Raw genomic sequence first — 24,995 nt, 5'->3', positions numbered from 1 at the left:
ATATTGCAATAAATCTTGGTTCAGTGTACAAAAAAGTAGTCATATTTTCATGTCCTGTGCATAAAAGAAACCAATTTTGATAAATTAATCAAAATAGAAGTTATTTAATGAGCTGAGTCTTTATTAGAATGCCAGATTGTACTGCAAACAATTTCTATATCTTTTCTGTAAGTTATAAAATAAAATGCTCTGTTGTGTAACTATACATGAGGGGTGAGTAACCCTTATCATTAAAAGTCCCAGTATGTTTCCTTTAACTTGACTTTATCACTTATTTTTTTTTGTGTTACCTGAGCCATTAACTGCATGACTGAACTACACTGCCTCCTGTTAGGAAGAATTGCACATTTTTTTTTTTTTTTTTTGGAGAAAAAGATTTTTCAAATTTAAAAATTAGAGCTTTTTAAATCTACTAATCCATGCCTTCAATTCTTCATGCTTTCCAAAATATCTTTCTGGAGTGTAACCTGTGCTAACCTTCACAGCCAATATATTTTGAGCAAACAGTATAGGACTGTAGGATCAACAATTCAGTTTGCTTCGACATTGTTTACAGCTGATGTCTGGTGTTCCTGAGAGTTGGTGATTCTAACAGTGCCAGAGAGAACGACTAGTACAAGTGAAGGACCACCTGTACTACAAGTCATAGTGTTTTTTCTTTAACGATTACAGTGATATCTGAATCCTCTTTCAAACCTAACCAGGTAATATAACTGGGAACAACTGTGAAGTAAATGTGAGCGTCATGAGCAAAAGTTTTGAACAACCTTCCAATTCCAAGTGTGTCTGCAAGTTGAGGATCCAATTTATTGCATGAATCGCTTCAGCTCGTGTAACATAATAATGCAAATTAAGTACTAATTATAATGTTTCTTTGAATCTTGCTGGAATGCAGCCATCCAGGTTCAGAGCTGGTCGCGCCTGGTACTGTACACAAATGTCCATTTTCAATATGCCTTATATAGACATGAGATCTCTCACTGTATGGAACCACACATGCCATATATGGTCCTGAATACTTCAGGTTAGATAGGCTGTGGTAGCTCTGCATCTCTACGGCAATGTTCACGACTACTGCACCCACAGCTACTCACGTGAAGAACATTGGTGCATATCGGGGAAAAAAACTACATAAGGATCACACATCTGCTACTATGTCTCTCCTTCTCCTAACGTAATGCACAAATAGTATTTTCTCTGAGATGTACGTCACTTTGGAGAAAAGTGTCTGCTAAATGTATACATGCAAATGCTGTGCTTAGAGATGGCGGGATGGCCCACTGTATCGACATATGTTAAAGCACATTTATTGCTTATTTCACGTGGCAAAAGTGACTGCACACACATATCCAGCGAAGGTAAAGATGAACTGAGCTCGTCTGACACAAAACTCACTATTTGAAATGTCCTGACATTTAAGCCAAGTGGAAGAAATTAACCACACATAGCGTACAAAAGGCCTAGTTCTCTGCAAGCTCTACATTACATTTAAAACAATAAACCCTTGTGTTTACTGCAAACATTTTCACTTCCCCTTATCATTTAAGGGCCTAATGGATTATGTGATGGCAGCCTATACATGACATCAGGCTTATTAATAGATACATATTGTAACAACCAGCGTTACTGTTTTGAGCAGAAAACTTGTTTATTGTAATTGGTTAGCATTTGGTGATGTACGGGGAATATAAGGGGGCGACTGCATCTGCCGGGGAGAGAAAGAGGAGAAAGCCTGGGGGCGCCAAGGAGGCTGGGAAGACTGGCAAGACGCACAGGCCCTGGAGGAAACGGGGTCCTTGGACCGAGAGCGTTATTTCCCTGTGCGCCAGTCTTCGAATAAAACGTTCGAGATGAACGCTGCTTCTTCGTCCCATTCAAACCCACGGCGCTGCACACCACAATAGAATATAGCTATTAAACTGAAAAGGCATTAACTAAGAGGGGGTGCGGTGGCGCAGTGGGTTGGACCGGGTCCTGCTCTCCTGTGGGTCTGGGGTTTGAGTCCCGCTTGGGGTGCCTTGCGACGGACTGGCGTCCCGTCCTGGGTGTGTCCTCTCCCCTTCCGGCCTTACGCCCTGTGTTACCGGGTAGGCTCCGGTTCCCCGTGACCCCGTATGGGACAAGCGGTTCTGAAAATGTGTGTGTGTGTGTGGTATTAACTAAGTATTTGGATTCTATCATCTAAGAGTTAATATATTCATTTGTATGATAGAACAAACCAATCCTCATATGCTGTGAATCACAGTCAGTTTAAATTAAAAATACACACACACGCACATTTTCAGAACCGCTCGTCCCATACGGGGTCACAGGGAACCGGAGCCTACCCGGCAACACAGGGCGTAAGGCCAGAGGGGGAGGGGACACACCCAGGACGGGACGCCAGTCCGTCACAAGGCACCCCAAGCGGGACTCGAACCCCAGACCCACCGGAGAGCAGGACCCGGTCCAACCCACTGCGCCACTGCCCCCCCCCCTTAAATTAAAAATATGTAAATGTAATTTTCTACACTGCATGAATAAATCAATCATCAGCTTAATGCGAAACTTACAGGGGTACAGACAACCCAGGAGCTTCAGCAGAATCAAACAGTTTTGCCAAATAAAGTATTACTTTTAGGAAACATTTAGGATAAAGTAGAGATCCATTAAAGAGGCAATTTTTCAGTAATGTATAGCCAAATGACAAAAGGCCAGCTTTTGAGTGTTTTCTGGATTTAAAAAAAGTCACTACATTGTATTTGAGCATTGTATGCAATAAGCCTATAGTTTAACTGATAATGGAAGAGAAGATTCATGTCACTGTAACAACAGGACATAAGGCTGCTTTATCTCTCATTCCAGTACTTCCTGCGCTGGCATTTAGAACGACAAATTTTTGAGTGACAAAAATCTAGGTTTTTTTCTTTCTTTTTCTTGGTGGACAAAGGGAAGGAGAAACTCAGATGGTGCTGGGGAAGACGTGCTCCAGAGCAGCCTGACTCATTCACAGTGCAAAATAACCGAGGTGTTGAGTGGTTTTGTGAGGAGCTTACGTCCCTGGGTGCCCCCACCCTTCCCTCCCACACACATCTCTCTAAAATGCCATTACCTGCACTTTTCACACCTTCTCTTTGTCTACGAGCTCTGGCTGCACCCTGATAACAGCCTTAGGTGGGTAACCCTTTTCTGTAAAGCACTGGACCCTCCTGTAACCACTACACTGCAACTCTACTGGTGATGTCCAAACACACATTTGCTGTCCTCCTGTAAGACTCCCTTGTGATTGTGGAAGAACAAAGTCTTGTCACAGAAATACTGCAGTTTTCAGTCCAAGTAGGGTAAATGCTGCTGAACTTCTTTGACAGTGTGTAATATAAAGTGCTTCATTAAATCCATGGAATCGTACCTTGAATTAGATTAATTTATCTGTTATGTAATTTATAACAAAGGACATTTCACACCATTGGTTCTGCCTAAAAGGTAAAGTTTAAGGATGGGATCTGTCATTTCAGTGTCACCCATCCTAACCACATTTTTTCAGAGGTGTGAAGAAATGGCTCTTGCCTTTTACTGGAGAAATCTGTTTTATATTTGTGCAAGCTTTCAGATCATTTCTATTCCCACCACTTTCACAGGACCACTGCAAACCTCCACTGCCATACTGCTATTTTGTCCAACTTGGCAAAAAGCCAGCAGCCCAGCAACAAAACTGTCAGATCAGCTGTTTTCCTCTCTGACAGTTCAGGAGTTTAAAAAAAATCTCAGTTTTCCTATCCTGAACACAAATGGTATTCTTACTGTTCCCTGCCAACACACAACTGCGTGACAAAGAAAAGCTCTACGAAGGTATGTACGCTTTTTATGGAACAAAGAGTTTTGCTGAAGCCTTCTAAGCAGTGCTAATTGAACACATTGTCTTAGGGTGAAAAAGTGATCTTGTGCACAGAAGAACCAACACCTGACCAACCTGCCTCCTGCACTGTGGGCATCAACTGTACAAGTCACATTAGGAACAGAGATGTATAATCTCACTTCTGCACCAGGACTGGAATCATTCCACACATCATGACATGCAACAAAACCACACTTGCACGGCTCCATTCAAAACACCCAAACTGGCATCACCCAGAAGAGATTAACCACATGTACAAACCTTACAGTGGGTTGGAGGGGGGGCATACCCACAAAATTTCATTACAAAGGCCTGCACAGCATTGCTGCCAAGCATGTAATACACAAGTACTCTGCGTGTCTTTTCGCAGTTGATTCCATTAGTTAATTCCACATTGTACACTCTTCCAGTTCTGCTGGATGACAAAGTGGAAGGTCTGCATGTGGAAGTGAGAAGGTTGTTCAGATGAGGATCAATGAGCACAATAGTCCAACCTGGACAAAGCGCTGGGCCAAGAACTTCTGCTCTTGGGCTTCGCAGAGCGGCTGCAGAAAGCCATCTGGAGAAGATGAGGGGGATCAGCATAACATGCTGGGGCTGTCCATGTTGTAGACCTTATGTAATGGACTGCTACAAATAATCACAACAAGTGAGTGTGGAATTACTGTATTCTGAGCTCATTTTTCACCCTCGCTACACCACGCATACACCAGTTAACAATGAGCTTATTTTGTTGAAAAAAGTTTGTTTCAAACCACAAGGTTTTACACTGCCTACATTTTTGAATGCTGGACCAAAAAAGGTCAAGTTATAATGTTTATTATTTTAATAATGATCGAGCAATTGAAGTGAAGAACCTCCCTCCTGGGTCCTATAACATAGCCTTTCCAATAATCTGATCTGGCAGCCTCAGGGTTCAAGTCTGCATCCTTAATCACTACACTACCTTTGTGTTATCAAACAACGTACTAAACAGAGTAAAATTATATTATATTAGAAATTAGGACCAATCAGTGTTATGAATTCATTTTAAAAGCACACTTTAAAGAATGGAATGACAGGTAAGGACTTCCTGAACGTAACTGTTTGCACTCTGGATAGTGTGGGATAGATAACGAAAGAGAGTTTAAGAAAACTCGTACCTCATACTCGAACTCCAGGATATAAATAACCTCAACTGGGAATCTTTTCCAAAGTATTCAGATATATAAATAAATGAGAAACTATAAAAACCTAAAAGACGTAACAGTGATGTGATGAACCTGACTACACATTCACATCAGCAGTTGCTCCTGTTTCTACAGTATGAATTAGGAGCAGAACGCAGCTAACATACTACTTTATTATAGACTGTATTTGATTTTACTGCTTGCAAGACTTGTACTTTACCATTCTGCACATTTAAGCATTAACTACAGCCATTCATAAAGGACTCTATGTAAAAACCCTCTTGAGACATACCCCTGGACAGACAGCCCTATCCTGCTTAAAAAAACGCTGAATTTTTCTTAAAAATTTAATATGTGTCTCAAAAATGAAAGAAAAATCAGATGAAAGTCATATTGAACTGACAATCTTCTTTTCAGTGGTAAAATGATGGAGAAAGCAAATTCCTTCTATTATATTCATTGCACATGTTCTTCCATTAGAGTCCCTGATTTTTTTAGTTGCTGACTACTGAGGAGAGTGAAATACTACTGACAGATAATGACTGATGCTACTGTAAGGTGAAATGGATTTAATCTGTCCAGTATTTACATCCTGAAACCTATACATAAGCACCTCCTAAAGATCTAACCTAGATTTACAAGTCTCTACCAGTGTAAGATGCCAAACGAAGGTAGCTCTCTGTTCTGATGTATTGGCCGCTGAAGAAAGCACCTGGGTCAGCACAGCACATTTCGGTATAAACTCACCATCTGAATAGGCCTATTCCTGAGGTCACGCTCAGTTACAAGCCTCTCCTGGTCTGTGACATACAGCCCCCTCTGTGCCAATGCGCGGATGACTGCATCATGGCCCAGCAGTGGCTTGGCGGCATCGCTCCTCAGGATGAGACTGCCAGCACCACAGTAGAGTTCAGCGGATAGCAGCAGGGCAGCCACTGGTGGCTTCATGTGCTCCTGATCATACTGGTCCGTGTAGAAGGGCTCACGTAGTTCGGACGGGACACTGTCTGGATGGGGACAAAGGATACGAGCACATGATGGTTGCTGCATGTACACAAACACAACTGAAACACAACTACATTGAGACACTCCCTCTCAGGAATGTACAATCATGCAAAAAGAGCAAATATGTACATACACACGTGCAAATGTATACAAAACTGCCAGTCAGTTCCAAGGTCAAAGGGAATGGCATTATTCAATTAACATTGCTGCTTCTCTAAAGAACAAACAGAATCACAGAAATACAAAGGTTGACATTCCTCAACCTCCTGACTCCAGGCTATCTTTGTTCCCTTTAGAGGACACATTTTTAAGCGTTTCTCCCAAACCGTATGTGCTACAATGCGGAATAATATATGTCACACAAGATATTCTATACTTTTAAACAATATCACATGCATGGGGTGGGGTTTGAAAATGCATCAAAAATCTTTTTGGTGGGCTTCAGGAAGGTATTGCAAGATGACACCAAAAGTACATTTCAAATTTTTCTTGTCTATTTAATTTCCTGTGGAGGGCACACATTTATTAGTCTGGCCTGAACTGGCATTAATCTGATCAGATGCAATTAATAATTTCCATTAAAATGCAAATGTACTGTACCCTTCAAAATGACTTGGTGAACATTGTTTGCAGGCTGATGACTCTGTACTGTGCTGGAAATGCTGATAACTAGCACAATGACTAGAAAGGGCACGCTTTTACAGAACGAGGTCTGCGCGCAGGATACATGACATCAGCAGCAGTGAACAAGATACGTATCCTACCTAAAATTCAGACCCCAGGCTTTATTCTCATTATACCAACTTGTATAATGGCTTTTTTCCAAGTCAAATTCCCACAGAGGGGTGTGTAAGCAACAAACCTTTGCACTCGCGATAAAGCCGTTTGGGCACCATCACACAAACCAGAAAGCGGGATTTCCTCAGATCCCAAAAAAACTACAGCTTCTTGTGTTTCGATACAAAGCAAATGTTTAATATACCCTGAATACATCAAATGAAACGTTTTAGAATAAAGTAATACAGGTATCCCCTGCTATATGGACCTAATTTGCTCCTGAAGACAGTCTGTATACCAAGAATATGTAAATCAGGAGGATCTTTCCCACTATTTTTAAATTGGAGGAAAAAACTGTGTTCCTGGACTTTATGGACATGATCAAATATTTCCACAAACACCCTTCAAACACTTAAAAACACTCAAGAAATAGTAATCAAAACATCAGGATAAGATTTTAAACATAATCAAGAGGGAAACTAAAGACTACATTAGAGCAGAAATTTTATTTTTTTACTGAAAAATAAGTAAAAAAAAAAAAAAGAAAAAAAAAAAAAAAAAGAAGTTGGTATTAAACATGTCTCCATCCAAATCTCCTCTGCTGTTGATATAAAAAGTGCATTTTACCACCAGAAGAGGATATTTGGATGCAGATGTGATTTCTGAGTACAGTCAATCTCTCAAATAGCCCCCCCACATAAACCAGTATACATTATATGAATAGACTTTTCTGTTATTAAACAAATTGTTACTAAAAACTGTCAAACAAACACGTACATGTTTACTGAGCACTTATGAAGTCAGGGAAAAGTGGGTCAAAAACAGGGGAGTTGAGACCCCTCTTAAATGTAGAGGGTACAAGAACAAAAAATAAAATGTTTCTCAGAACTATAATAAATAACCTCTTCTTAATTTTGCATTGTTTTTAATGTTATCATACATTGTTGAAAACTCTGCGCCTCGTTTGCTCATCAAAGTAAAGCCTGTCTCAAACACCGGAAAAAAGTTCCTAATACTGGAAGCAGTGAGCCTGTAACGCGAACATGGATACAATTTTTCTAGCGCTGTTATACTGAAAATCTGTAAACCAGGAGTCTGTACTCCGGGGTATAACTCCATTATGTTTTCCACTTCCAGCCTATATTGTTTATAATACAGAATATAAATTTAACAGCCACATGCATGCAACTCTGTCCATCCTATCACACCCTAAAAGATAAGCTTGAAACGTTTTTGTTTCCATGGAAAAGTCTAAATTGGCAAGAAATATATAACGAGTAGCACAACATCCACTTGAGAATGACAAAGATTTTATGCATTCATGGTTAAACCAGTTAAATGAATCCTATATCAGAAGGTAAAAGGAGATCATTATTTTTAAATGTTGAGAAATATGCAAACGATAGGAGATGACAATAATGACTTCTTTGTTCACCTCACACGTGACTGTAGTCCTGGCTTCAAAACGAGAATCAGAAGAGCATTTAGTGGACACAGACACTTTCTCATCAAGCCCATAGCTATCAAATCAGGATAAAGGCATCTTTTTTCCCCCAAGTACTGTATTTAAGAAATACAAATGTGCATCATATAAATCAATAGTGAAACTATATGAATTTCACATATACTTCAGGGACATCATCTCTTTCCACAATGACCCCTCCGAACTATCAGCTAGTGAGATATTTTTTACTTTTTTATGATAATTGACTACATTTGATTTGAGGAATATCATTGTTTTTGATTTGTTATGCAAAGGGATGGTCTGCATAAATGACTCAACACTGACATGATGACATTCTCTTCTGTGAGGCAAAGGATGTTGCCTGTCGATACACTGATGTATCAAGGGACTAAAGCAAAAGAACATCCCTTCATCACGTGGTGACCCTCAATACCTAGAACGCACGTGGGTGAGCAATCGACACTCATAGAGGCAGAAAATCTGTGTGCGGTCAACACGTTCAAAATAACTGCATTCGTGCCATATTATTACTGCTCTGTTGCTTTTATCCAAATTATTTGCAATCTGGTATGTTTTACACTGCTCAGTATTTTACTGGAGCACTTCAGGTTAAATCTCTGAGGCAGTCTATCTTTAGATTACAAACCTATGTCATTAACCACTCAGTAGCAGTAAGAGCTTTTGACCCAATTTCAAAAAACCATACATCAAGAAGCAGAAAGCCAGAGACTAGAGCAAATTTCTATGGATCATGTAACGGGACTTCTTCAGTCTACACCGAACAGCTCTCGGCAAACCACAGAAGACAAAGGACAAAAAGTCCCCATGCAGGGAGAGGACTATGCTCTCGAGTCCATGACAAACTGCTTGGTCAAGGAGAGCTGCATCCTGTGTCACGCATCAGAGAGGAAAGCAAAGCATTTTGAAAAAAGCGATGCAAAAAAATGTGTCAGCATACAATATGAACAACAATAATTCAAGACTGTTCCATCTAGTTGACCCTTTTCTCCAAACCAACTTACAATGTTAAGGACACAATTATTACAAGCTTACAGTTATTGACCCATTTATCAGCTGAGAAATTTTACTGGAGCAATTTAGGGTAAACGGCTTGTTCAAGGATACTACAGCCGGAGGTGGGGATCAAACCTGCAACCTTTGGAGCCAAAAGCAGTAGCTCTAACCACTACGCTACCAACTGTCCAGCACTATGGTATTAATTGCCTAGATGTCTTTTGATACTTTTTTTTTTTTTTTTAACTTGTTAGCAAACAAAAACTAAAGAATGATAAAATCAGCAATAGTTATCCCCTTGTTGAAACCTTGCATTTTGAGAGTTATCCCAGGTGAAGCAAGCATTTCATTCAATGCAATTCAATCTATTTCTATAGAGTGCTCGTCTCACACAGTGACATAGAGCGCTGAACAAAGCCATAAGATAAAGAAACAAATAAGTCTATATACTAGAGTAATACATTATGCATGCATTCATTAAAGCTATAAGTATGCCTATGCCTGCAGAGTAAGTACTGGTAAACATAAGACAGACATAGATTTATTCATTTAGCAGATGCTTTTCTCCAAAGCAACGGACATCTCCATATTAAAAAAAGAAATTATTCAAATATTTCATTCTAGTGGGGGCACAGCAGGTTTGGCCAGGTCCTGCTCTCTGGTGGGTCTGGGGTTCAAATCCTGCTTGGGGTGCCTTGCAATGGACTGGCGTCCTGTCCTGGGTGTCCCCCCTCCCCCCTCCAGCCTTGCACCCTGTGTTGGCGGGTTAGGCTCTGGTTCACCACGACCCCACTTGGGATAGTGGTTTCAGTCAATGTGTGTGTGTATTTCATTCTAGCTTATGAAACATGAAGCATTTGTCCAAATGTTACAACAAGTTATAAGCCAAATAAACTATGCAGTGTAGATAGACAAAATTTTTCCCAACTGATAAGTTGACTGTTTTAGACAGTGGTAAAATATGTTTCACTTTGCATTATATGGAGTCCTGTGTCTCTTCTGCAGGTTACAGCATCTCTTTCCAAAGTGGACCATTCGCTGGAAGCTCACAGGACTTTACCAAGGATCTCCTCTAGTAACAGTGGCACAGTGCTGCCTGACTTTGTCTTCATACAACACTAAATATTTACCAAAAACAACAGTATACTTTTCTGTACAGTGTACTTGAAATGGAGAGGATTACAGATGTGTGCAAAATGCTACTTCACTACAGCATTCAGCTGCCCACAGTATAAAAAAAGAGAAAGGGGAGGGGAGAGGAGGAAGAGGGGAAAAAAAAAAAACCTGTAGCCTCTAATTTGAAGGATTCTAATTTTAAAGATGGACAGAGATTGGTGCAGGGAGCATTTCCTGCTTCTCCTTCAGTCCAATGAGGAGATGGTGGAGGGGGTGGTGCAAGGGCAGATCGCTCACAGGCCATGTGAGTCCTATGAAAAACCCTACGGTAATTTGGCCAGACCCAGACATCTGGACCACTTTGTTCCCAATGTGATTAACATAGATGTGATCAACATGCCACTCTGCCAAGGCATGGACCAATTTAAATCTACCACCCTTCACAAGGATACAGAAACGTGGAGGTGTGGATAATGTACAATTACTAGTGGAAATGACCAGCCTTACATAGGGGTTGTGTATTAACTGTAGTAACACTGTCATTCTGGCTGAAGAACTCTGCATATTGCAACACATAAATCTCAGCCATGCAAAAGCTGATGTAAGCTCCAGCACATTTATATACTCCGTATACACTGGCTCCTCATGATACTAACAGTTGCGTTTCAGACTTCCAAAAATACAAAAGTTTTCAGCTTACCCATTGTCTTCATTTATGTATTTTCTAAAATTTATGCCTCAAGTGGAGCAAAATTTAAACAAATAGTCTTAGAGAGATTGTGTCATTAATAGCTATTGCTAGGGAATTTAAGTGGCCAACAGGCTGAGGGATGTCAATACTATTACTAGCTTTTGACTGTGATTTTAAGTATAGTTGCGAACAAAAAATTACAGAAATCTAGAAATATCTCTTACAAGTAGCCAAGGGACAATGAAATATATTTCCTCCATAACCGACAAAAGTTCCTCATAGAAAATTCAACTATAAAACATTACTACTAGTCTTTTGAATTCTTTCCAATGTGAGAGGCCCTGACAGGCCATTTTTATAAACTTCACCAGAAACATGAGCCATGATGAACAGCAGTAACAGACCAGTGAGGGACCGGCCTGTGAAAAACATTCATTACCGGCTGGATCCAATCCCTAGGCCAACAAGCTGGAATTAATGGCTTTTCTGGATCAGTTTCACATTCTCTGCCAGGTTCTTTTGGACACATTAAAGCAGTTATTCACAAGCAAGAACCGTACCAAAACCAAAGACCTCTGAACATGTCTTACAACTACAGCTGCGCGAGGGATGTCACGATGGCATTGTGTCTGGAGGAAGCCGCAAATGTATTCTGTAACAGGTACTAATGTTTAACAAGAGCTCAAACGCTCATAGTAAAATACATCTTACGACTCCGAAAATCCGAGTGTGCGCTGACCTCCCTCCAAGTTCATCTGAATTCTTCAAGTGGGGTTCTTGGCTGGACCGCTGTGACTCATAACGGTGTCAAGAGGCTGACGAATTTGCCTGAACATGAATTCATCATCATCTACAAATGTAAGCCAACAATAATTATCAAGTTGGCCCAAAAATGTGTATAAATCCACACTTCTATAGGCCTCTGCCTGTCCACACTCCACCTCTAATGTCTGTAATGCATATACTTCTTATAATAAACTTTATTATAAGAAGGGTCCTTATTTCTAAAGGTCCTTAAAACCCAGTGTCAACCTTTACATCTGTAAGGTGTGCTGCAATATTTCTCATCCTACCATGTCTACAGACACTAAACACTAATTCAGACTGCAAACTAGAGGGACTGAAACTAATTACACTACAGACAGATAGGAGTTTCAAGTGACAGTAACTGTTACAGCAGTGTGCCTACTAATCAGGGACACAGGATATTTTCACATTCATCTTTTCGATGTATTTTTCGACGGTTCGGGCTACCACCTGACAATGTGAGACGCGTGGGTTTCGACCCCTGCTCCTGCTGTAATGCCAAACAATTCCCTTGATGACGGGACTTAACCTGAATTGTTAGAGTAAGAATGCGCTACTGTACAAAATGGGTAAATCACAGACACACACTGTCTGAAACCACCTGTCCTATGGGTAAATCAATAAATTTAATTGCCTAGCAGTGTTGCAGGTAACCTTTTATGTGTCAGATAAAACAAGAAAAGAAAAACTAATCTATTTTATCCAGCACTTCTGCCTTGCTCTTCATATTATCTCCCAAGTGAGGACTTGATAACGTTGGGTTAATGAAGGAAATAAACGGATCTATTACCAAACACTCTGAGTCTGGAGGTAAACAGGAGGAGACACCTCCTCATTCTGCGATCACAAGTTTGTCGGGCACAGGGAGGGGCAAACCGTACGTTTTGTGTGTGTCCGTCCAGTGAGCAGTTACAAGACTTAACTGAGCCGAGGCTACACGCCTAACTAACCCACATCATGTGAAGGAAGGTGTGAGAAGAGAGGAGAGCAGAGCTCGTACCGGTCCCGAAGGCTTTGGCCATCAGCCATGTCAGGCTACAGCACACCTTGGCCCTGCTGAAGTCGTAGTGCTCGAAGCTTCGGATTGCCGGCACGATGAAGGTGATGCTGCCCTGCTCGGGGGGGGCCACATCGCCCATGGCGGCCGCGACACCCCGCAGTCAGCCAGCAGTGTGAATGCACCCCTTCACACACCCGACGACATCATCATCATCATCATCATCATCATCTCCTCTCCCGTCCGCGCAAATCCCGCCACGCACCGCCGGCTGCCTCCGCACTTCTCGTTCTCCACGTTTTCTTCGGTTTTCTTCTTGCTTCTTAAACACTGACTGCTCCAAAACACCGCGGAATAAAATGTGAAACGGCGAAAGTTGTGGGCGGTTCGTCCCGGCGGTCACACCCGCGGAGCTGCGGCAGCTCGGCGTCGCTCGGGCTCTGGCTCGCGCCGCGTCCCGTCCATTTCCCCACACGCACCGCACCGCACCGCTACTCGCTCCTTCACACCTCTGCCGCACCACGGCCACGTCCTCCGGCGGCGGTGGCGGCGGGCAGCCTTCGGGGATATTCCATGCTTGCCGTCACGGAGAAGGGGCTCTTTATTATTCCCGAAATCCCATATCTCAACGGCGCTGCTCGGTACCCACTCCCCTCTAGCCTCCTCCCGCTCAATCCGTCTCTCCCCTTGCTGCGGTTTTCCTGCCGCACTGTCCGTTAGGGAGCGCGCGCAGTGCGCGTGCGCGCTCCGCCCTCGCGCTCAGGTCGCGGCCGCTAGCTCGTGCCGCGGTACGGTACGCTGCGGAAGGCCACAACGGCGGAGTGTTCGCGATAGGAAATAGAGGGCATTTTCACTAAAGACAGGGGTTATTGCGCTCTTGTCCTTTTACTTATTTGTCGCCGATCTAGTGTATTATAACACTGCTCTGGTTTGCCAGAGTGCCCCAGTTTTTCCAGAGAACTCGACCCACATTCACAAGTTTTTCCACTAACAAATGATCATGTATTTTTTTACAACTTACAAGTTGCAAACAAACAAATGACAAAGCATGAACTGCCTCTGTTTTATTTCTTACATTTATATCTAACAATGTACTGTAATTCAGTATGTTTCGCACAGTACTCTTATTACACCTTTGTCCAATGCGACTTACAGTACTAGGCAACCCAGCTTTACACTGATTCACCTTTTGACACAGTAAGGCATTTTACTGCATCAGTTCAGGATAAGTACCAATATCACCAGTACTACAGCAGAAAGGGGTTCGAATCAGCATGAGAGTATAGCTCAACAAAATGGCTTTAGATTATAACATTTATTGAAAATCCAGTTTTTGATCTAATAGTCTCGCTAGTTGAGGCTCCTGATTTTGTACAGTAGGCATTCAAAACAGTAGCTTGAAATTATCTTAATAACTGGCAGTGTAATGGTTAGAGCTGTTGCCTTTGGATCCAAAGGTTGAAGGTTCACTCCTCACCTCTGCTTGTAGTAACCCTGAGTAAGGCACTTACCCTAAAACTGCTCCAGTAACATTACCCAGCAGTATAAATGGGTAAATAACTGTAGGCAGACTAACACTGTAAGTTGCTTTGGATAAAAGCATCAGCTAAATGAATAGATAGATACAACTTTATTGTCATTGCATAGTATAGATACACAGCAACGAAATGCAGTTTACCATCTACCAGAAGTGCGAATAGTAGAATTGTGGAAATGAACAAGTGCAGTTAAATATAAGGAATATATGTACAACAATTAAATAAAAAGAATATGGCAGAGAGTATGTACAGAAACTGTTGAGCAGGTAGCAGTAGTAATGTGTATATATGTATAAATATCTATACAGTATGTACAACAGTAGCAAGGATAATGCACCGTGTATGTATAGATAATATACATATTATATATCTATATTATACACACACACATTTTCAGAACCGCTTGTCCCTTACGGGGTCACGGAGAACCGGAGCCTACCCGGCAACACAGGGCGTAAGGCCGGAGGGGGAAGGGGACACACCCAGGACGGGACGCCAGTCCACCGCAAGGCACCCCAAGCGGGACTTGAACCCCAGACCCACCGCAGAGCAGGACTGCGGTCCAACCCACTGCGCCACCACACCCCCATATATTATACATATATAAATAAATAAATATATACACTTATCCATATTATAGAATAAATCTTATGTATATATGTACTTTTTTGTTTTACCGAAACAAGAACAACACAGAAAACAATACAAACAGGAGTACATGCAGCATATCCAAAAACATATCTAAAACATCATCAGGGATACATACAACAATGCAAATACACATTATGTAAAAAGATTAAACTAAGTAAACAAAGATGAATACTTCATGTATATGTTTTCAGTATAGTCAGAGCAGATTGATCAGCAATAGTTTTTCCGGTATTTTTCAGTAGCTAACCTTTCAGCACAGACTGCTGGAAACTCATATTGGCTTGAAAGTACAGAGGATGTGAATCTTTATTAATTTGGCAGACACTTTCCTACAGTGCCGCTTACAGATTTGAACTACTTTGAGTATTTACCTGCTTAAACAGTAAGGTCATTTTTACCCTATCAATCCAGGCTAAATACCTTCATCAAGGGTACTACAACAGGATGTGGGATTCGAACCCTGGTTTTCTAAAAGGGTTATGACTGTAATGATGACGCCACCTGCTGCCCCCTTTGTAAAGCTGTTGATTCAATAACAGCTTCCAGAAAAGACGTTTCAAGGTGTGATTAACAGTCCAGTTGATCCAGAGGTTATAGGTCATCGCCTGGTGGCTTTAGCTCCCAGCTGGGCTGGAGGAGTGACCCATCATTGGCCCTAACGGTTACCCTCTCACAGTGGTAAAAAGTACTTTGGTACCTGAGATCAGGCTATAAATGGCCATGCTTGGCAGGCTGGGATTTAGCGGCCACATGGGCCCTGGAAGCAGCAAGAGGACATGGGCCTTCCTGCTTCCAGAAGGGGTGCGCTGAGGTAAAGGAAAGTTCAGAAGCGGTCAGGAAGAAGGTGGGGCTCCGTTTTTAACTCAAAGCCTTCTGGGTAATTACAGCTCAGATCTAAGCGACAGGCTGCCCTGCGTCTGGAAAATACTACTGCCCGGCACCCGTCTCCTGCACAAATGGAAGCAATTTGTTGAACCTTTGCACTCCTCTTGCTGCAAGCTCCGTATACATCCCCCAGGATTTCATTTGGTTTTGTTGTTAGTAAATAAAAATTGTGAGAAAATCACACAGTCATGTTACATTGATACCTAATTATACTATTATTGCAACATATTTACCAAGTACAAAGTTTGTACCTTATCCTATGGACCTCATGCTGTGTATTATTTGTTGCTATCTTATAAATCGGTGGCCGGTGTTCCCTTGTCATTTAGTTTATTTTCCTGTCTGTAATTGTTTTGTGTGTTTCTAATATAATGTACGTCTGTTCTTATATGTGAACTATTTTTACTATGTGCTGTGGTCCTGGGCTGATTTATGTATACATTTACATTTTTTCACTTAGCAGACGCTTTTCTCCAAAGCAACTTACAACAGATACTATGTAGTGTTACCAGCCCACACACCTTATTCACTGCGGTGACTTACACTGCTAGATACATTACTTACACTGGGTCACTCATCCATACATCAGTGAAACACATTCTCTCAGTGACACTCACACACTATGGGGGAACCTGAACAGCATGTCTTTGGACTGTGGGAGGAAACCAGAGCACCCGGAGGAAACCCACACAGACACGGGGAAAACATGCAAACTCCACACAGACAGAGCAGGGATCGAACCCACATTCTCTCGCACCACCCAGGCGCTGTGAGACACCTGAACCTGCACAAATCATATTTCACTTCTGCTGTACACCTGTAGCAAACTGACAATAAACCTTTAACCCTAACCCTAAACCTAGACCATTAAATGTTTATACTAAGACCAGCAGGAAAGACACACATTCAACTATTTCTCTGTGAACTTTTTTCCTCACCTGGGAATTTGTGTAAATGCTCCAGTTTATTTTTATTTAGCTCTGAAAGTTTCTCTGCCAGAAAAAAATATGTCTTTTCCCTTTTTATTGATTTAAGTGAAAGAGAAGAACTCAAAGAACTTGTAGCACATACAGATTCATTTTTTGCACTCCATATCCATAACACACACTGAATGTAAATTTAATGAGGCATTGCACTAGACCTTTGAGCATGAAGAGTCAATGGTCAGAAATGTTTAAAACACAATGTTTTTTTCTGTCCGTCCCCTTTATTAAATGAGTACAACCCTTGGCTGAAATCCAACCCAGCTCTAAGTCATCACTGTAGACAGTAATGCTACATGCTGTGTTTTGAATAGAAAACACACACACACACACACACACACACACAGTCTGAAACTGCTTTACCTGAGCGGGGTCACGGTGAGCCAGATCCAAACCTGGCAACACAGGACACAAGGCTGGAGGGGGAGGGGCCACACCCAGGATGGGACGCCAGTCTGTCGCAAGGCACCCCAAGCAGGACTTAAACCCCAGACCTACCAGAGAGCGGGACCCGGTTAAGCCCAATGCGCCACCGTGTCCCCCTGAACAGAAAATCCTTTTTATAAAAACCAATTAATTTTTCTGTTGCTGTTTAGTGTATAGGGGGTGCGGTGGCGCAGTGGGTTGGACCACAGTTCTGCTCTTCGGTGGGTCTGGGGTTCGAGTCCCGCTTGGGGTGCCTTGCGACGGACTGGCGTCCCGTCCTGGGTGTGTCCCCTCCCCCTCTGGCCTTACGCCCTGTGTTACCGGGTAGGCTCCGGTTCCCCGTGACCCCGTATGGGACAAGCGGTTCTGAAAATGTGTGTGTGTGTGTTTAGTGTATAAAGCAGCATGCCACATTATCCCATTACGTGCCTTGCTGAAGGTCACTGAGCATGGGCCTTTCCCTGGATTTAAACCAGCAACCTTTAGAAATCTGGGCCAATAATCAGTTCATGCTGCATAGACATTTTTCATACTCACACATCCACATTTCAGGTTTTATCACTCTTTGGTATAATGTTTATGGAAGGTTTTTTTTCCATAGGTGTGCTTTTTCATCTCATGTTTACAGAGAAATTTCTGCTGGCTGAGAAGGTGGGAAATCCTCTGGCTTTATAAGAGAGTGCGAGGTGGGCCACACCGAGGTGCCACTGGCCTCTTCTTCCTCTGGAGGAAATGGGCGGGTCCAGGGTTCCAGTGAAACTCCACTATAGCGCTGGCTCAAGAACTGGCCCAACGGCTCATGCCATTCTATATGACAGGGAGCAAGAAACTGGTTTAATAAATATGTGTGATCTTGCGCCGTGTTGCTAATTAGTACTTATTTCCATAACTGCTGCCCGAGAATTTGGTTTAGACCGAGGGGTATCGCATGTTACAAGTTAAACCTTGATAACTGTGTAATAGCTGCTTGCGGTCATTGTTAGATGATCATAATCTATTCATTTTGTCTAAATATTCAATAGTGTTTTTCCACAGAGGTCATCCCTCAGATGCATGTTGTTCTCACACAGAAACAAAAAATCTCTTTGTAGGTACCGGAAAGGATGCGGCTTCAATATTCCCTGCTGTTGTACTAAAGGGAACCAGGTTTGCTGAAATACATGTGTGACAAGTGTAACATTTGTACAAAGTTGAATAGAAATCCCTGACAGGAAGCCTGTAAATGGTAATTTTGTTCAACAGCAGCCCTTGTAATTATCGCCATCTAGTGGTTCATATGAAACATTAAAGGCGTGTGCGCTGTATTTAGACTGTAGTAGTAGGTCCAGTCTGTGACGTAATGCACCAAGTGACCAATCACAGGAACCGACGATCGGTATTTGCGCTTGTGGAGTTTAAAAATCATTGCCGATTTGGTGGACGCTCCACAGCTTTGGGTGTGAGCAGGTTTTATTTGCAGTGAAGATCCTTGAAGACAGCTGTACTTATTTGCCTGGTTCGTTCCACAGTCAAGTTCTAGGCATATTATGGGTTGAACACAGCTTCAACGTGGGTGGCCCCCCCGTGTCATTAGCGCCACCTCAAAACTTTCTGAGCGAGTCGAAGTCAAAAATCATGGCAGTAGTTTTCCGAGACAAGAAGAAGAGAAATGGTTCTGTCGAGAGCAGGTCACTATTCATCAGTTCAGGGTGAGTTTGCAGCACAAAGTCACCGGTGCGCATCCCTAAGACAGGGCACAGACACTGCATTCTCCCATTTAAAAGTGTATGCAGCCCGTTACCAGGGCAATTTGCCAACACGTTTATTGACAGTATGATGACCATGATTTAGAGCATCCGCCAAAGGTGATTCACAAAGCAGGAGGCGTAGAGGGCCATGCGGCTGTAGGAATTCTAGTATAAGACCCTATAACAGCTGTGTAGCCTACTCAGGGTCCTTTGTAATCATAATGAAAAATAAATCAATCATTATATATATAATAATTATATATTATAATTATTATAATTAGGCAATTCAGTGACATGCATAAGTCAAGTCAATTAACTCCTGTATCCTGATGCTTTAAATGCATTACTGTATTTATAACAGGGGGGTGCGGTGGCGCAGTGGGTTGGACCACAGTCCTGCTGTCCAGTGGGTCTGGGGTTCAAGTCCCGCTTGGGGTGCCTTGCGATGGACTGGCGTCCCGTCCTGGGTGTGTTCCCTCCCCCTCTGGCCTTACGCCCCTGTGTTCCCGGGTAGGCTCCGGTTCCCCGTGACCCCGCATGGGACAAGCGGTTCTGAAAATGTGTGTGTGTGTGTGTGTGTGTGTGTGTGTGTGTGTGTGTGTGTGTGTATTTATAACAAAGACTCAGATGGACCTGGGAGATGAGGTTTACTCTGACCGAACCATTTTCGGGATGTTTCGGGGAAAAGTGTCGGAATGAGCGCTGACAAGCTTTCGGGCACTTCCTGGCTGGACTGTACAGTGTATAGTCCGTGAAAAGCGGAAGACATCAATCTCTTCTGTTCCGCCCAGCAAGGGCCGCCGATGGGGAGACCGAGCGCACGTGTTAAGGAGTCCATGAAGCGCGTTCATGTGCTTGTGCTACGCTCCTCACCTCTGCCCGCTCGGTGGTTGCACGCACGAAAGGTCCACAATCCTTGGAATGTGGTGAAATCCCCCCCAACTCAGAACTGCTGAATCTCTCTCTACATTTAAGATGCAGGGGTCTCAAACACACCTCTTCCGGTTTACTTCTCCCATCATCTCTTAAATTGTTACAATGGGTAAACTTTTTATGCAGCTACTCGTGTGATGTATAGGGTTCATATAATGAAATGTGACAAATGAACTATACTTTAGTTTAGAATCACGTGTCTGCATCCAAGGCAAGTGTCTCTTTCTGCTAATGTAATGCAATACTTGTGTTTTTCTCTGAGATGATGTACGTCGCTTTGGAGGAAAGCGTCTGCTAATGCAGAAACGTAATGAGACAATGAGGCTATTTTCATTGCTCTGGATCACGGAACGCAGTGGTAACGAACTCTGCATTATGATCGTCTCTTCAAGTCCAGTGAGGTGAGGATGCCACCTAAATAAAGATTTAATCTGTTGTACTTGTAATGCTGTACGTGTAGAAGATGAACGCCAAGTTTTGTTACATTAGACCTGAGCGGAAAACATACGCGGTATGGCATTTCAGCACGTCTTTCCGCAGGTGTAGAATTTAAGTCAAGACCATACCGTTACACACAACTGCAAACAGCAAAAACGACGCTGCGCGCGCACACACCTTCAGCCGACCCGCCGCATCCGCTTCCGGAACGGACACGTTCCTGAGCCGCCACTAGGTGGCAGTATTTCCCCTTAACTGACACCAAGAGCACATCCCACCGGTCGGACGTACGTGGGAATAAACACTTCCTGCGCTTATCTTGTCTCCAGACATCTTTGTTGTCTGTGCGTAGCTCATGTTAACATTATCAGGACAAAAAGTGCTCGAGTTTCTTAAAAAAAAAACTGCCTTATTTTAACAAGAATAAGAACAAAACAAGATGAAAAATCACAATGATTACTGCAGCAACAACATTTACATTTACATTTATTTAGCAGACGCTTTTCTCCAAAGTGACTTCCTGAGCTCTATGTAGTGTTATCAGCGCACACACCTTATTCACCAAGGTGACTTACACTGCTAGATACACTACTTACACTGGACGACAACGACAACAACAATGATTTAGCAAAGCACAGTATGGCAAATTCAGTCAAATCCAATTTGAGTACTGAAAAATAAAACATATTAAAAACAGCAGGATCACGCTGAAGTCGCTTAAATACAAGAGCAGCTGCTGCTGCATTTAAGGTAATAAAATATAACGAGCGAAAAGGTGCACGACCGAATGAAGCGGAACAAATGCTCAACCGAAAATTGATTGGGCTTCCCGATAAAAGTCCCTACATTTTGTCTGCGCTGCTGCTGACAGCAAAATGTCCCATTTTGTCTGCAGTTGCTTGCAGAGTTGGTCAGAACTAACCACTCTTATTTAACGGACTCTACTCTTCTTGTTAATCGTGGTTATTATTTCACTTGTTCGCGTGCCAGTTTCCTTCACGCAGGCCCGGGCTCAAGACCGGCGTGGGCCCGGCAACAAAAGCTCGGCGAGTTTGGACGACTCTGGCAGTAAAAACAAACCGCTCCTCCATGAGTCAGTCCTCCCCGCAGCTGGTCCGACTTAGCGGTTACCTGAACTCTAAGGTAATTTTACACTAAACAGAATTAAAAGAGATTTAGCGGGGAAATGGTCCAAATAGGAGTTTAAGCAGCAGCTCCTTGTTGTGCTTGGAATGACTTGCTGACAAATGCCTAATCTATAAGGCTAAAGCAGAGTCAGCGTGGCTTAAAGCGTCACTGCAAACATGGTGCGGGCTATACGGGAGATGCTGCCTTCCATCCTGTGGTCCGGGGCTTATTCGGGGGTATTACCGTATATTTGGGCATTTATTTGTTTTCGCTGCCTCTTCCGCGCGCTGCATAGCCCGTCGAGAAGCCGGTGACTTCTTTGTCCAAACGGGGCATTCTTTTACTCCACTTCACCACGGTAGGTGCGGCGTACGCATGTCGGCCTGCGGAACCTAGAAGCCGACGACACGCGGCTTTCGCGCGGAAAGGTCTGCGTTCTGCTCCGAAAAGTGATGTGCTCCATCAGAGGGGATGGGGAACTTTCCGGCAAAAGACAGAACCTCCGGTCCGGAAGGTGCGGGCCGTGGGCGCAGGAGTCTGCGAGTCAAGTTCAGAGTTAGTGCATCGCAGAAACGCGGGGCATATGGAGGAGTTTGACTTTCTGGCCAGGATGTAATTCTGGGAAGCGTTGTGGTCGTTTGCGCTAAGTGGAAGTGACACAGAAAACTGCGCTGCAATATGGCAGAGGGGAAATGTGAAAAGATTGCCTCGAAACGTCCGTGCTCGGGCGAGGCTCCTCAAAGAGCTTTTCACGCCGCTCGGAAACGGCTTGCGCTTAATTCGCGCTGCCCGCGCACGGGTTCGTTCTGTGTATTGTGTTCCACATATTTGTTTTCACAAAATAATTTCCAAGGTTTTCCCCTCGCGCTGCCTGTGGAGCTGGAGGTGCTGTTATTGCAACGGTTAATTTGAGCACCTCGGGATCCGGGGCTTTGGTCCCGTTTCATTCCATTTTATATTTCCGTGTATTAACATCACTCCTTGGCAACACGAGCAGTAGTTCTGCCTTTTCGCACCTTTTCTTCGAAAAATTTCTTTCAGGATATTGACATCTGCTTTTACGTTTACGTACTTTCCTTCGCCGCCAACGAAACAATAAAATGTTCTTTAATTACATGAGTGAAACCCTGCTCTAATTGGCTAAAAAACCAAGCATGTAATATTTGCCTGCATTACAGGTTTTTGATGTTTGAAAAATTAATATTTATTGCCTATTTTGAAGAAAATGAAAATCACACTGATTTTTACTCTTTATTGTCTAGATTCACTTACACCGCAATACAGCAACACATGAATTTGGATACTTTTTTTTTAATACCACTACCTATTTATTTAGAAGAATGGGTTTTATATCAGATTATAAAAGATCAAACCGGTAACCCGAAATCCAATTCCTTAACACCAGAGGTACCTGGGGTTCAACGTAATGAACATGCTTAAAACAAATTTGTTATGCTGAAGAAGCAAAAGAAATCAAAACAAACATACAATATTGATACATTGGTAATACATTTTCAGATAATATTCAGGTTATAACATTCAGCTATTTCTTTTTTAATATTTTTTCCATTTCTGCAGTGTTTATTGGAATGTTGTTTTTAAACTTCCTTTTCTGTTTTGTATGTGAACTCTCATAGCTGAAGGCCTGCTTAAAATTTGCCGTTAGATTTAACAATGTACGAAAAAATGAAATAATCACTTCACTGAAATAGTGCTTACTGTACAAAATATGTCCGCTGGTGGTTCTTATTAAATTGTATCCTTGAATTTACACCGTGGTTCAGAATGAACAAAATGTGCACAGGGATTTTGATGAAGAAATTATTTTGATATGGATCACTGTGTGTATTTTCATAGCGAGAGGAGTTACTACGAGAAACTGTTGAAAAGACGTGCTATTGGAATTGTCCGGTCAGGAATCTGAGGTCACGCTGGTCAACAGCTGAAATTGCTCGCTATTGAAATTAATGGAGCAATCTAACTGAAGTGTCAGGACAGAAATAATTTACCCTAATGACTGCACTTTAAAGGCCTTTGATAAATGTAGTAGTTAACGCTGCGCTCTTGATCCTATATTTATTACCGCACAAAGCGGATGAGTGAGGCTGAGTCTATTCACAAGCAGTGATGATACAGAGTCTGAATATTGCACTGCTACACCTACATTCACATATTAAAGCAGCACCCAGTTGTGGTTGTGAACCTACATTGTATTCCTCATATTTTTGAGACAATTGGAATGATAAGCACATTGCTGTATTTTGCATCACAAAGGCAAAGGGAGTGCTGCTTTCCTTTATTTGTGACACTCAAGTTTTAAGGCTGACGAAATACGTTATGAAAAGGCTTCCCACTTTTCCAGCTCGCGTGTCTTATTTTTAATGCTGACCTCTGTGCCTGCATTTCTTTTCATTTGATGCAGCAAATGAGTGTTACTTATATCGTTTCACGTTTCGTACAAGCGTTGTTACTGACATGCATTGTGTCAAAGATAAACAAGCAACAACTTGTTGAAATGTATCCAGTATCCACTTAATGTCATATACAACAATAATATAATCATTGTTCATGTGGAAAAAAAATCTTTCTGTAATCTCTAGGTAAAAGATATCATGCTTTTCGAAACATGGAAATCAATCATTGAAACCAGCAAATAAGTCCAGGGTGACTGTCTCTAAGAAAATCCATTTTTATGTACTTGTCATTATAGCATCATCAATACAGATCAAAGGCAAGATAAATATTGTGACGCTGGCTTAAAGTTTAAAATCAATACAAGATATAATGCTAGCAATAAATATTCACTCTGCTTACATTACACAACTGAATTCTTTACTGTGTCATTTATTGCCCAGACAGAGTAAAACCCCTCAATAATGATCATGCCATAAATATGTTTTTCCTAAACCATATTATGAGCATAATTGTGTCTCTAGTATTTACGTGTAACACTTAGCACACTCAGTCTTCCCATTGAATATTGTCCCCTTCTGAAATCTTAAGTGAAATCTTGCAAAATTCATATGCATAACTTTTTTAGAGTAGAGGCCAGGAAACTTGATGAAGTGAAATAGCAGACTTGAAAGTTTGACATCAATACTAGGGCTAGCCCATCTTCATAAAATACCACCCACCATGCACTTCTGTATTTGGCTGCAACTCTAGTTCCTGGAAATCTTTATTCCTTAAACCAAACCCCCCCACCCCCCCTTCTACGTTGAACCAAACTGCAACCGCACTACAAAGTTTTTACAGCTATTTGTCAACATATGAAGTATGAATTTGTCCATGCCTCATATATTCTTTTTTATCAAGGCAAAAATAAATAGGGCTGCCTTTTCGCATGGCCGTAAATCCACCGCACCTCTGAC

At 42.3% G+C, this 24,995-nt stretch overlaps 1 protein-coding gene across 4 annotated transcripts in view; it reads right to left on the bottom strand.

Moving 5' to 3' along the window:
• The window catches only part of LOC108935218 (calmodulin-regulated spectrin-associated protein 2-like), a 40,847-nt gene extending 27,222 nt beyond the window's left edge, over window positions 1-13,625 (bottom strand). For all 4 annotated transcript variants that reach the window (XM_018753649.2, XM_018753651.2, XM_018753650.2 and 1 more), the window contains exons 1-2: window positions 12,919-13,625; window positions 5,791-6,050 (exon numbers count right to left, since the gene is read on the bottom strand). In XM_018753649.2, the coding sequence (XP_018609165.2) occupies window positions 5,791-6,050; window positions 12,919-13,057 (399 nt within the window). In that variant the 5' untranslated portion in view covers window positions 13,058-13,625. The remainder of the gene's footprint in view (window positions 1-5,790; window positions 6,051-12,918) is intronic.
• Between the last annotated feature and the right edge of the window lie 11,370 nt (window positions 13,626-24,995).

Source organism: Scleropages formosus, chromosome 3 (assembly GCF_900964775.1).
Source record: "Scleropages formosus chromosome 3, fSclFor1.1, whole genome shotgun sequence".
NCBI lineage: Eukaryota > Metazoa > Chordata > Actinopteri > Osteoglossiformes > Osteoglossidae > Scleropages > Scleropages formosus.
Note: the sequence above shows the minus strand (reverse complement) of the source record. Positions and strands in the feature narration are given on the sequence as shown.